The sequence below is a fragment of the Bos indicus x Bos taurus genome, chromosome 2 (genome assembly GCF_003369695.1).
Source record: "Bos indicus x Bos taurus breed Angus x Brahman F1 hybrid chromosome 2, Bos_hybrid_MaternalHap_v2.0, whole genome shotgun sequence".
NCBI lineage: Eukaryota > Metazoa > Chordata > Mammalia > Artiodactyla > Bovidae > Bos > Bos indicus x Bos taurus.
In genome coordinates, this window is record NC_040077.1 from 85,599,473 (window position 1) to 85,613,659 (window position 14,187).

General features: G+C 40.7%; 1 protein-coding gene across 9 annotated transcripts in view; it reads right to left on the reverse strand.

The window, feature by feature from the left end:
• The window catches only part of ANKRD44 (ankyrin repeat domain 44), a 312,052-nt gene that overhangs the window by 127,250 nt on the left and 170,615 nt on the right, over positions 1–14,187 (reverse strand). For all 9 annotated transcript variants that reach the window (XM_027563508.1, XM_027563498.1, XM_027563489.1 and 6 more), the window contains exon 4: positions 9,489–9,559. In XM_027563508.1, coding sequence (XP_027419309.1) covers positions 9,489–9,559 — 71 coding nt within the window. The remainder of the gene's footprint in view (positions 1–9,488; positions 9,560–14,187) is intronic.

A 14,187-nucleotide genomic window follows, 5' to 3' on the forward strand; every position in this document is an offset into this window, starting at 1 on the left:
TCATAAATTACTCATGGAAAAGTAATTCTTTATGATTATACAGAGTCCTTATAGACATAAACAATGTCAAATTTTATAAACAGTAAGCTGTTTGGACAAAGGTCTGAGTCTCATGCAATTTTCTATACTGTCCACAAAGCCTGGCAGGTTTCTGGCACCTAATGTCTATTCAATAAATTTGAGTAGAATAAATATATTGGTATCAGTTCATTTCAGTTCAGTTCAGTCGCTCAGTTGTGTCTGACTCTTTGCGACCCCATGAATCGCAGCACGCCAGGCCTCTCTGTCCATCACCAACTCCCAGAGTTCACCCAAACTCATGTCCATCGAGTTGGTGATGCGATCCAGCCATCTCATCCTCTGTCGTCCCCTTCTCCTCCTGCCCCCAATCCCTCCCAGCATCAGAGTCTTTTCCAATGAGTCAACTCTTCGCATGAGGTGGCCAAAGTATTGGAGTTTCAGCTTTAGCATAAGTCCTTCCAAAGAACACCCAGGACTGACCTCCTTTAGAATGGACTGGTTGGATCTCCTTGCAGTCCAAGGGACTCTCAAGAGTCTTCTCCAACACCACAGTTCAAAAGCATCAATTCTTCGGCGCTCAGCTTTCTTCACAGTCCAACTCTCACATCCATACCTGACTACTGGAAAAACCATAGCCTTGACTAGATGGACCTTTGTTGGCAAAGTAATGTCTCTGGTTTTCAATATGCTATCTACGTTGGTCATAACTTTCCTTCCAAGGAGTAAGCGTCTTTTAATTTCATGGCTGCAATCACCATCTGCAGGGATTTGGGAGCCCAAAATATTAAAGTCTGACATTGTTTCCACTGTTTCCCCATCTATTTCCCATGAAGTGATGGGACCAGATGCCATGATTTTCATTTTCTGAATATTGAGCTTTAAGCCAACTTTTTGACTCTCCTCTTTGACTTTCATCAAGAGGCTTTTTAGTTCCTCTTCACTTTCTGCCATAAGGGTGGTGTCATCTGCATGTCTGAGGTTATTGATATTTCTCCCAGCAATCTTGGCTCCAGCTTGTGCTTCTTCCAGCCCAGCGTTTCTCATGATGTACTCTGCATATAAGTTAAATAAGCAGGGTGACAATATACAGCCTTGACGTACTCCTTTTCCTATTTGGAACCAGTCTGTTGTTCCATGTCCAGTTCTAACTGTTGCTTCCTGACCTGTATATAGGTTTCTCAAGAGGCAGGTCAGGTGGCCTGGTATTCCCATCTCTTTCAGAATTTTCCACATGATTGAATAACTAATTCTCTAAATAATAATATGCAAAAATTAACAAGACATTTATGTGTGTTAATGTCCCTGAGGCTGTACTCAAGTCCAGAAGAAATTTAATCTATTACTGTAAAATAATAATTGGTTGGGGCTTTTACCCTGTATCCTCTATTGACTACAGCAATTTCATATACTGTACGAATTGTATAAATTGGTGCCTAATTTGTTCAAATTATTCAGATTATTCTTCTAAAAATACCACTATTAAACCAAATGTGTACTTTATCATTATAATTATTATTAGAGTAAAATTATTCTAAGAAACAGTAGTGTAAAGGGGAGACTTGGGGATGTGAAAAAATTCAAACTACTCAAGAACCAGTGGCTCTAAACTTTGGGAAGGCCAGATACTAAAATATTCCCAGACATTAATCTCAGGTCTCAAAGTATGGAATGTAGACCACATGCATCAGAATTTTCTCTTTGAATTAAGCCCAGATTTCTGGGCTCAATTATAGGCTTCATCAGAATCACTGGGGGTGAGGTTCTAGAACATGTACTTTGCGTTTGTGTGTCTGTGTGTGCATGTGACTTTATTCAAAAATTCTTAAATTGAAGTATAGTTGATTTTGAGGTGTTAGTTTGAGTGTTAGTTTGAGGCAAAGTGATTCCATTTGATATATATATATATATAAATAAGGGCTACCCTACTGGTTCAGTGGTAAAGAATCTGCTCGCCAATGCAAGAGACCTGGGTCAATCCCTGGGTTAGGAAGATCTCCTGGAGGAGGAAATGGCAACCCACTCCAGTAATCCTCCCTGGGAAATCCCATGGACAGAGGAGCCTGGCAGGCTACAGTTCACTGGGCTGCAAAAGAGCTGGACACGACTTAGTGACTAAACAACAACATATACATATGCAATTGTATGCGTGAACTGAACTGTATATATATATGCACACACATAATATTGGCTACAGAGTATAGTTCCTATGCTATACAGTAGGTCCTTGTATTTATCTACATGTAGTACTGTTAGAACAGGTACTTTTAACAAGCACTGCAGATTATCTGAATGCACACTAAATCTGAATACTACTCATCTACCTTCAAATAGGTTATAAGATGGTTATTTTCTACCCATCCCAGTTACAATCTATGTTCTATATGTGATCATCTTTTTATCATCATAAAAATAATTTATGGAAAGCAACAACATTCTAGTCTCCCATATAATTTTTCCAGTTCTCCTTTTAGCATTTAGCCCAAAATGACAGTGTTTCTTAGAGGGAAGGGAAAAACATGATGTTTAAATTTTAAGCTATAAGATGTTTTTCCTATTCAGATCTGGAAAACATCTTTATACCTGTTGGACATTCGTCTGCACAGATACAAAAATAGATAGGCTTTATAAGTTGAACAAGTATCCCTAGGGATGCCCATGTGATGAGAGGGCAGCAGTGTAGCACAGTGGTTAGGAGAACAGGTTCTCTGGATACACCCTCCTCCACTCATTGGCTGTGGTGTCTTAAGCTCTGTTGCTTAACTTCTCTGAGACCACATTTCCTAAATGAAGATTAATAACAGTGTCAGACTCAGAGCTAATTAACTCAGAGGTTAAAAAAGAATAAAGTACAGAAAGTGCTTAGCACATTGCCTAGCAAGCAGTAATTGCTCAATAAATATTCATCATGACAGTACTAATTTGAACACAACATTCTTAATTCTACACCCCAAAGATGGGATACAACCATTTTCAATATTTCTAACCACAAAAGAGCCTCTGGGACAGAAAAGTGACAAGTTTAGCAAATCCTTTGGTGCAGCCCCTCAGTTCATTAGAGAAGAAAACGCATGTGTGAAAGGCCAGTCACATTTGGACACAGACCACAGTAGGCTCTATGGTTTTCTACTGGTTGTGTGCTGGCTGTCTACCTGCTCTCTGCCCTCAACACAATGTCTAAGAAGGGAGACTTCACATCCACTTGAGGCCCACACAGAACAGGCTTCAATAAACATGTGTGGAACCCCCCAGGTTTCTTTGCATTTCACTCCTTTATACACAGCTGTTCTTTTCCAAGGAAAAACAAAAAAGCACCGAGAATTAACAGGGGAAATAATGTGAAATAATTTACATCAACGCTCCAGATAATTCTCCCTGGCAGCCCAAAATCTTGCTCATGTATGTTACCTAGCATTGCAAAATAAATGTCTTTAACTGTTTGTAAGAGACTCTTCTATTTCTTCACAGCTGTGGGAGCAGTCAGAGAAAGAGAAGGTGGTTGGTAGCCTCAGGGAGTCAGGAAGAAGACAATGCTGTTTGGCTCTAATTTCCTGTTTGGTGTTGTCTCCCTGGGGACACCACGGAGTGGGTGTGGAGTGGGGTGGAGGTAGGAGGAGGGTGGGGATTAGGCCAAGAAGGGAGTACACAACACAGCCTGGTCAGCACCAAGTAAGTCTTAAAGATTTATCTCCACAAACCAATCTATTTGGAACAATTTTCAAGGGCTATGACCATGTCTTGATTTACCTTCTTGTTTGCAGAGGAGCTTCTACAATCTCAAGCATGGGTGGGTGTTTAATCAATATTATGACCTAATACTCCTATTGCTATAATAGGCTCAGGAAATGAATTCAGCAAATGAACATTCTTTTCCTAGTCACAGAAATCCAAACAAGAAATTTGCCTGATGGAAAGAAGGCTCAGAAATGTTGATGTACACTGATATCTCTGACTTAAACTGATAATCTGTGTTGCATGCTATTTTAGGAACTCATTCTGATTTTGCAGGATCCAGTGGCTTAACTTGCTTTTAGTGCGATACTCCCATAAACAAACTTCAAGTTAGTTTATGTTCCATGCATGAAAGATGGTTGCCACCATCATTCTCTGCACAGTGTACTAGCTCCACGTTAGCAGTTTTACAGAGAATCAGGTCAACACAGGTTAAATGGAAAACCCAATCTTCACTGAATCACTCAAAAAACAATGGTTTCCTGGGCAGGCGAGATGCTAAATATACAATGACAAACAACAGGCATGCCACTCGTTGCCAAGAACTTACTGGCTAGACGATCTTTTTAATAAAACAGAATAACAATTTCAATGATAGTTTTATATTGTTCTTCCACGTTAGCCAAGCTGAACTACATTTCATGGAATTCCCTCCACTGTATTGTTCCATCTAGGGTTGGCCCCTTGAGAAAGCTGCATGTTCTGGAAGGGAACCATGAAATTACAGACTGATGGCGTGTTGGGTGCCAAGTGCTATGGCAGCTTGTGCACAGGGCCAGTGACCAGTAGCATCATTGTGTTGGCACAGGATGGTACCAGGTTGATGCTTCTTCAGATCCTACCACATCTTCTTCAGTTACTCCTATTCTGGGCCAGGCACGTGTGAGCTCAGAGGTGAAGCACACAGCTTCTTCTGCAGGACACCCACATGGGCAATGCTGAGCAATGAGAGACAGATGGGGGTTCCAGGTTGTCCCTATTTTCCCCCATTTCATATCTAGTTTTTCTTTTCAACTGCTGGCCCACAGTGACTTTAGGACCACATAGAAACCAAGAGGATAGCTTTACATAAATAAACAAACTTCCCCAGCAGCTCACACAATTGTGTAAGGTCTAATTCCTATAATAAATATCTGCATTTATCATGGTGGTTCTCATTCCTTGATTGAACCCTGAGCCTTGAACCCTGAGAGGGATCAATTATCCATGCTTGAGATGCAAAGAGGTTTTAAAGACAATTTAGGGTTTATAAGTCTTTCAAAGAAGAAATGGCTTTTAATACATATTTGTGTAAGGAATATCAGTGTTTGCCAATCTAAGCAACAGACAGATATGCCCGCTGAACTCATGTATCTTCTTTGGCAAGTTCTAATAGTCAAACTCCAAAAGACCAGTCCAAACCTTCTCTGGTCTTCCCACCTTGAGTATGCTTTCCCCACCTGTTATTTAGACGAGGCATAAAGTAATAGCTTTTGAACTGTGGTGTTGATGCTTTTGAACTGTGGTGTTAGAGAAGACTCTTGAGAGTTCCTTGGACTGCAAGGAGATCCAACCAGTCAATTCTAAAGGAAATCAGTCCTGAATATTCATCGGAAGGACTGATGCTGAAACTGAAACTCCAATACATTGGCTACCTGATGTGAAGAACCGACTCATTGGAAAAGATCCTGATGCTGGGAAAGATTGAAGCTGGGAAGAGAAGGGGATGACAGGATGAGATGGTTGGATGGCATCACTGACGCAATGGACATGAGTTTGAGTAGGCTCCAGGAGTTGGGTGATGGACAGGGAAGCCTGGTGTGCTGCAGTCCATGGGGACGCAGAGAGTCGGACATGACTGAGCGACTGAACTGAACTGAACTGAAAGTAATGGATATAGGATCTAATTTTAAAAAGGAGGAATGGGCTGTAGCCAAGATGGCAGAATGGGAAGTTCCTGAATTTACCTCTTCCCACAGGCACACCAAAACTGCAACTACTTACAGAGCAAGCATCCACGAGAATGATCTGAAGACTTGTAGAAAGGATTTCCCCAACAAAAGATATAAAGAACGGACTACAACAAGAAAGACAGAAGGGGCCAAGACGTAGTATATGCAGGACCCGTACACCTGGGTAAGAAACCCATAAATGGGAAGAATATCATGATCACAGAGGTCCTCCCCAAGGAGCGAGAGGTCCAAGCCCCACACTGTGCTCTGCAGCCTGGGATCCTGCGGCAGGAAGATGAGTCCCCAGAACTTCTGCTTTGAAAGCCAGTGGGGCTTATGTTCAGGAGAGCCAGAGAACTTAGGAAACAGACTGCTCTTAAAGAGCATGTGCAGAGGTTGTAGCTTGAAAAAAGCCTGGGTCAGACCTACTTGCTATTCTTGGAGAGCCTCTTGAGAGGCAGAAGGCACCTGGGACTTCACCTGAGAATGAGGACACTGGTGGTATGTCCTTGGGGGAGCTCATTCTACCGTGATGTCAGCACTGGCAAGTGCCAGTTTAGAGTCCTTCCAATAGCCTATTAGTGCTGGGGGCTTACCTGCCCACTAGCACCGGCTCCACAGCCCACAGGCTGCACAGCCAACTGCTTGGGGAGCTTACCACATCCTCCAGTGGGCCCCCAACATGAGGTAGAACCTCACAGCTAAACAAGCTTGGAGCCAGCCTTGCCTCCCAGAAAGCTCACAATAATTGACCTGGCTCCATCAGAGGAGGCACCCACAGCCCAGATGGGGGTACCCCTAGAGCACATAGCTCTGGTGACCGGAAGGGAAAGTGGTGTTGATCTCATAGGACGTCTCCTACATAAAACCACTTCTCTAAGATCAGAAAATGTAATTGACCTACCTAGTACAGGAAAATAAACACAGAGAATTAGGCAAAATGAGGAGATAGAGAAATATGCTCCAAATGAAGAAACAAGACAAAACCTCAGAAAAAGAACAAAAGTAGAGACAGCAACCTAACTGATAAAGGGTTCAAGCTAATGATCAAAAATGATCATTTTTTGATCATCAAAAAAGATGCTCAGTGAACTTCAAAGAAGAATGGATGAAAACTGGGAGAATTTTAAAAGAGTTAGAAAATATAAAGAAAAACCAAACAAAGCTGAAGAATATACTAACTGAAATGAAAGATACACTAGAAGGAATCAATAGTAGATTAGATGATACAGAGGAATAATCAGTGATCTGGAAGAGTAGTGGAAATCACCCAAGCTAAACATAAAAAAGAAAAAAAGGATTAAAAGAAATAAGAATACTTTAAGAAACCTCCAGACCACATCAAGCATACTGACATTGCAATATAAGAGTCCCAGAAGGAGAAAAGAAAGAGAAAGGGGCAGAGAACTTACTTGAAGAAATAATAGCTAAAAACTTCCCTAACCTAGGGAAGGAAATAGACATCCAGATCCAAAAAGACATCCAGAGTTTCAAACAAGAGGAACCCAAAGAGGTTCACATCAAGTCATACTATAACTAAAATGACAAAAAAATTTATTTCTAAATCACTTTGCTGTAGAGCAGGAACTAGCACAACACTGTAAAACAACTATACTTCAATAAAATAAAATTTTAAAAATATATTAAAAATCTAAAAATTAATAGTAAGAGAAAAGCAACCAGCTATGTATAGTAAGCTGACGCTCAGCAGAGACTTTGCAAGCCAGAAGGGAGTGACACTATATATTCAAAGCAATGAAAGGAAAAAAACCTACAACTGAGAATACTCTTCCTGGCAAGGTTATCATTCAGATTTGAAGGAAAGATAAACAATTTTACAAACAAGTAAAAGCTAAAAGAATTCAGTACCACTAACCCAACCTTACAAGAAATCTTAAAGGGACTTCTCCTAGTGAAAAAGAAAAGGCCAAAAGTAGAAATATAAAAATTATGAAAGGAAAAATCTCATGTGTAAAGGCAAACATATATGAAAGGTAGATCGCTTATAAAGCTAGTAGAAAGGTCAAAACACAAAAGTAGGAAAATCATCTATATCCACAGTAAGTAGTTAAGAGAGACACAAAACAAAAAAATGTAAAACATGATGTTAGAAATATTAAACATAACAGGGGAAAATAAAAACGTAGGGGTGTTAGAATGTGTTTGAACTTAAGAGATCACTAATATATGTATGTATATATATATACACATGCATATAACTTAGATCATCAATATATATGTGTGAATATATATATATACACATACATATATACATGCTCAGTTGTTTCAGTTGTATCTGACTCTTTGCAACTCCATGGACTGTAGCCTGCCAGACTCCTTTGTCCATGGGATGCTCTAGGCAAGAATACTGAAGTGTGTTGCAATGCCCTTCTCCAGAGGATGTTCCAGACCTAGGACTGAACCCACGTCTTCTACGTCTCCTGCACTGGGAGGCAGTTCCTTACCAGCAGCACCACTTGGGAAGACCCATACATATATAAAACTTGAGATCATCAATATAAATGTGTGTGTGTGTGTGTGTATAGTAACCACAAACCAAGAACCTATAATGTTCCATGTGCTCAGTCACTCAGCTGTGCCTTACTCTTTGTGACCCTATGGACTGTAGCCCAGTAGGCTCCTATGTTCACAGGATTGTTCAGGCAAGAATACTGGAGTGGGTTGCCATTTCCTCCTCCAGGGGCTCTCCCGACCCAGGGATCAAACTTGCATCTCCTGTGTCTCCTGCATTGGAAGGCGGATTCTTTACCACTGAGCGAGTTGGGAAGCCCCAAAACCTATAATAGATACATATAAAAAAACAGAAAAAAAATCTAAACACTCAATATAGGCATCAAATCACAATGGAAAAGAATAAAAGAAGAAAAAAAAACTACAAAACAACCAAAGGAATTAATGGAATGGCAGTAAGAACACACCTATCAATAATTACTTTAAATGTAAACAGACAAAATGTCTCCAATTAAGACATATTTGCCATCCTCACCCAAATTTCCAGCATTCAAAATATAATTATTTCCCGAGCACCTACAATGTACCAGGCTTGGGATACATCAAGAAACAAAACACAGATCCCTACTGTCATGGTGCTTACATTTCGGTGACATATTTACCAAACTCGGCACTTTCAAACAGAACTGATTAACGATGTCACCATTAACCCAGGGGGTTCTTTGCCATCTCACTCTCACTTGTTCCAAACTCTGTCAGGTTTACGCTTATCTCTGCTTGTCAACACTCCCCACTGCTCAGAGGATACCCGGGATTCTGCTACTTGACCCAGCCTCTACTATCAGACTTACCTTCTACTAACCCCATGTTCCAGCTACATCCAACTGAACCCACCATTGTTCACAGCCATGACCCTTGTTCTTCAGCATGTTTGTTCTCCTGCCTCAGCCCTCTCTCCTTTTCTTGGCCTTGTAAACCTCTACTCATCCTCTAAGGACTAGCTTAACTGATGTCTCGTCTTGGAAGACTTCGTCTATTCAAGACGACAGTTATTTGCTTCTTCCTCCAATTCAGTTATGACACTGTACTGATCTACTCACCTGTTTGCATCCCATCCAGACTGAGAACTCACTGAAGTCAAGGATGATGCCATCTTGGACCACCCCAGGCAGCCCCTAATATCATGCTGGGCACGCAGGAGGTACTTAAATAAACAGCTGTTCGCCCTCTCGCATTACAGCCTTTTGCTCACCAGTGAGAATCCCTAATTCAGCAGAAAGCATTTCTCTCTTTCTAGAAACTGGAGGTGCTAGATTAAATAAGATAATCACTCACTTCACTTCTGGAGGCAACAGCCCGGTGCAACGGGGTCAGCCACATGTTGTCCTTGGCATTCACACGAGCTCCTGGAACCAAACAGCACAGGTTAGAAGCATAATACAGTCAGGGCAAGTTCTGCTGATGCGAAGTCAGATGCTGTATCTTGTGCTCTTGTTTGCCTGGTACAAACAACACATTTTGTTTGTTTGTTTTTTCTTTGTATCAATCATGTGCTTTCTGGCCAGACAGGAGGCGATACTGAGTCCAGTAGAAGAAGCAAGATCATGAGTTTAGAATGTCACAAGAATTAGGTTAAGACTAGAAGAGAAATAGGAGAAGGCAATGGCAACCCACTCCAGTACTCTTGTCTGGAGAATCCCATGGACGGAGGAGCCTGGTAGGCTGCAGTCCATGGGGTCGTGAAGAGTCAGACACGACTGAGCGACTTCACTTTCACTTTTATGCATTGGAGAAGGAAATGGCAACCCACTCCAGTGTTCTTGCCTGGAGAATCCCAGGGCAGGGGAGCCTGGTGGGCTGCCTCTATGGGGTCGCACAGAATCGGACACAACTGAAGTGACTTAGCAGCAGCAGCAGCAGCAGAGAAATAACAGTGTCTCACTGGGTAGGCGATACAGTTTTAAGAAAACTGAGATTCTCCAGAACTTTAGAAATATAGGTTCTGAAGAATGGAGAACTTCTCAAGGGTGTGGATATATGTATGTGTGCTCCTGAATATAATATATATTCCTGAATATAAACTATATAATCACATGCATTATTTTATTTTTAGTCATTAAGCATATTTATTTCACAGGGCAGACAACATCCTTCTTGACAAATTATTAGGGATGAGCAGTCTTTTAACAAAGGTATATTATATTAGAGGCCAGTGAGATGTCAAACAAGTTTGTAAAGTTGAGTCCTGATGAGACTTGATCTGGGCTAAAGGGATTAGCAGAAATCCATTTTATCCAAGACCCTAATTATTCCTCTGGAACTAGCCACATATTTCGGTAGGAAGAAGCCAGCTTCCATGGGAGCTTTTGAACAGACACCACATGAAGCCTCTGTGGGCTGTCACAACTCCCTTACACTATGGGGTGGGCAGATAGGGTAACACAGCCCTGTCTCCTCAGCCGAACTAGTCTGAACCAGAGCTGTGAAAACTACCTATTACCACGAACAGCAAAAGACCTATTTTGCTTCACGTTTTTGATCATACGAGTAATACATTAACGTATTCTTCTTTTAAAAGATAGATTGTTACAGATTCAGGTAAAGTCCCTTTGAGAATCACCCCCAATGCTGGACTCTCTTCACTCCCTGAAGAAAACTACTACTCTGAGTTAGTATATGAGATCCTGATTTATGTCTTATATACAAATATGTGTCCCAATAGTTCACTGTAAACAATGCTGCTATGAACATCCATAAAATGACTCTATGCAAATGTATAAGTATTTTTCTAGGATACATAATTAGAAATGGACCTTCTGTGTCATTGACCATGTACTTTTGGTTTTGAAGTTTCAACCCTTCAAAGTGTGCCAATTTATACACTCACAGTGTATGACTGCTTTATTTCCTCCCATTTTCATCAATACTTGATATTATCAGTTATTTATTATTATTATTCAAGGAATATGCATAACAATCTCTTTGAGTTCTTCTCCAGAACTGGGGCCACCACTCAAGTGGAGGATGGTAACCTCAGGCTGAGCAGAAGATTCCTGGAGCACTGCCCAGTTGCCTCACCACCAACCAATCAGAAGAAAGTCACACAATCTGCAGCCCTCACTCCAAATGTTGCCTTCCTCTTCTGGGGACCAGTGATGACCTATTAGGCCTCCTGTTTGGCCCCTGTCTGTTTCATCACTGACTGGGTCCAACAGTTTTGGGCTAAACTGCTGTTAGTACAGTTGGAGAAGGAAATGGCAACCCACTCCAGTGTTCTTGCCTGGAGGACCCCAGGGACAGGGGAGCCTGGTGGGCTGCCGTCTATGGGGTCGCACAGAGTCGGACACGACTGAAGTGACTTAGCAGCTTTTAGAACAAGGGCCTCCCAGGTGGCACTAGTGGGAAAGAACCCGTCTGCCAAAACAGCGACACAGGAGATGTGGGTTCAGTCCTTGGGTCAGGAAGATCCCCTGGAGGAGGAAATGGCAACCCACTCCTATATTCTTGCTTGGAGAATCCCATGGAGAGAGGAGCCTGGTGGGCTACAGTCCAAAGGGTCGCAAAGAATTGGATACAGCTGAAGTGACTATGCATATCAGATACTTAAAATATTGCAAATCTGACTGGAAGAAAATGGTCTTACATTTCTGTGTTGCCTATTTAACAATGAGATTGGGCATCTTCTAATATGTTTGTTCATTAGCCACTTGTAATTCATTCCCTGAGAACCATTTATTTATATTCTTTGCATATTCCCCCTATTTTTCTTATAATTTATATGTATACATTTATATTGTAGTTACTATTATTACTGTTTATGTTTTCTAAAATTCTAAAAAAAAAAAGTTTTATGCAGATCCAAATGTGGCTTTTACTATCAAAACTCTTTCAAGGAGAAAAATGCCACTGAGCTTGCTGGGTAACATAAAGCAACATACACCCCCATGTGTAACAAATACCAGCACTGTGTTCATGCAGCTTTGGACTCACTTGAGAAATTGAAAGCTAATTAGAAATCTAGGGAGTAGATTCAGTCACTGTGTAAGCCTTCCATTCCTCCACTAATCCTCCTCCACAAGGTTGAAGAGGCAGCTGCCAGGGAAACCACCTCTCCCAGAACAACAAAATTATTATGACAAAAGCAGAGTTATCTGAATGGGGACGCATATTTCATCAGTGTCATCTCGTGAGACTGGCTTCCTCATCCTCTTCCTCTATCGGACAGTCTTGTTTACATGTCAGAGGGAGATGTCAGATGGTTTGAGTTGAATATTTATAACTGATTTTTCTAAAGGAAGCTTCATGTTATTTACCTGCCTGTCAGGCACCATTGTGCACTGAAGGACACAGAGTCAGCATGTCTAATGATTTAAAGGCAAATGCTTTTTCCCCCAAGCACGTTTTTAATTTTTTTTTTTTAAAGCACCAGGTTATACTGATTCTCCAGAAACCAAGACCTAATTAAAAGTTATCAGGCATGAACTCTAAAATATCTTTTTTTTTTTTAAAAAAAATCTTATCCCTACTACTGCTTGATTTTATTTTCATAGATAACAGGAGTAAAGAGAACTCTGAGCATATTTTCAGAGGCAATATTTCTGTTCTTCTCACCGTGTCATTTAGAAACAAGTAGGACAAAGAAAAAAGATAGATCAAATGACTAAAAATCTTACAGGCCAGCGAGAACAGGCCAGCCAATGTTTGGCTTTTAATTATAGAAATAAATATGAAAGAAAGATCACATGAAATATGATTATAATACAGTGAGATCAGCTTGCTATTGATTTTTTAAAAACAAACACTGTCCTGCAAAGCAATGACCTAAGAAGAGTATATGATAACTCCAAATATGTGGCAATTGCTCAAAACATTTTAAAAATTCCCCTTGGAGTTGCCTTTGGGGCCAGTTTATATGCCTATCAGCAAATGGCCCATTACTTGATAATCACACTGCATTGGAGACCAAAATCAGCATTGCCTCATTTAATTACCCCTCTTTTTCTAGACCCCCCCAAAAATCAAATCCAACCTCAAAGGATGAATATTTGTTATGCATGAAAGAATCAAAAAAATGACCTGCCACCAGCTCTGGAGGCAATTTGCATTGGGAGTGGTAATCACATTTTGAAAAATCACAGGAAATAATTTCATAGCAATACCACTTGTTTGGTGGCCTACATTCTAATTTATTTATTTTTTTAATTAATAGTTACAACTCACAAACACTCACATGTTACAGGGTGTGTACTCCCAGTTTTCTTCCTTCAGCTCAGAACTCTCTCTCTAACCCTGTGTGTTTCCAGAATTTCTCTACAAGGTCTTGTTACTATGGCTGTTTCTCTGTGTGCTCTGCTCCCTATATCTCAACACTAGTCTCTTAACTCTTAGCTACTGATTGGTTCACACTGATCTCATTCATATATCTCCAGGAAAATGATTTAGCAAGCTCTTGACCTTCTCTCTGCCTTAATCCTGACTCAGTCAGTTCCAAAACAGAAGCTACAAGCAGGTGGTGAAAATAAAGCCAGAAGCAGTTATAAGAAGAGGAAATCTGCAAGGCCTGAATTCCTTGCTGTCTACTCAGAGACACTCAGGGTTCCATCTGCCTAGCTAACAAAAGATAATGTCAGTAGGAATTTAGTGGGCTTGAGTTACACTATGCTCTGTAAGTTAATACAACAATGGAGAACACAGCTGTAATGGGAGATTCTGGCAAAGTCAAATGATTTGTCCAACATGGGAATAATTAGCACCTCATTCATTATTAAACTGGAAAACAATTTGGTTGGATTCCCTAAAGGGTCAACTGCCAGATGTAAGTCTAGAGATGAAATCACTGCTCTTGCAATGATATTTGTTTAGGAATATACTACACAAAATGAATAAAGGACCTTTCAGGGAAATTAAAACCATGAGAATTCCAAGAGTTTGCTAAGCTTCCACAGTTGAGTAAAATTCCTAAAGAACCTTCACAACTCTCTTCCGTATCCTAAGTCTTCCTAATTTGATGGGGGAAGGAGGAAAAATTCCATAG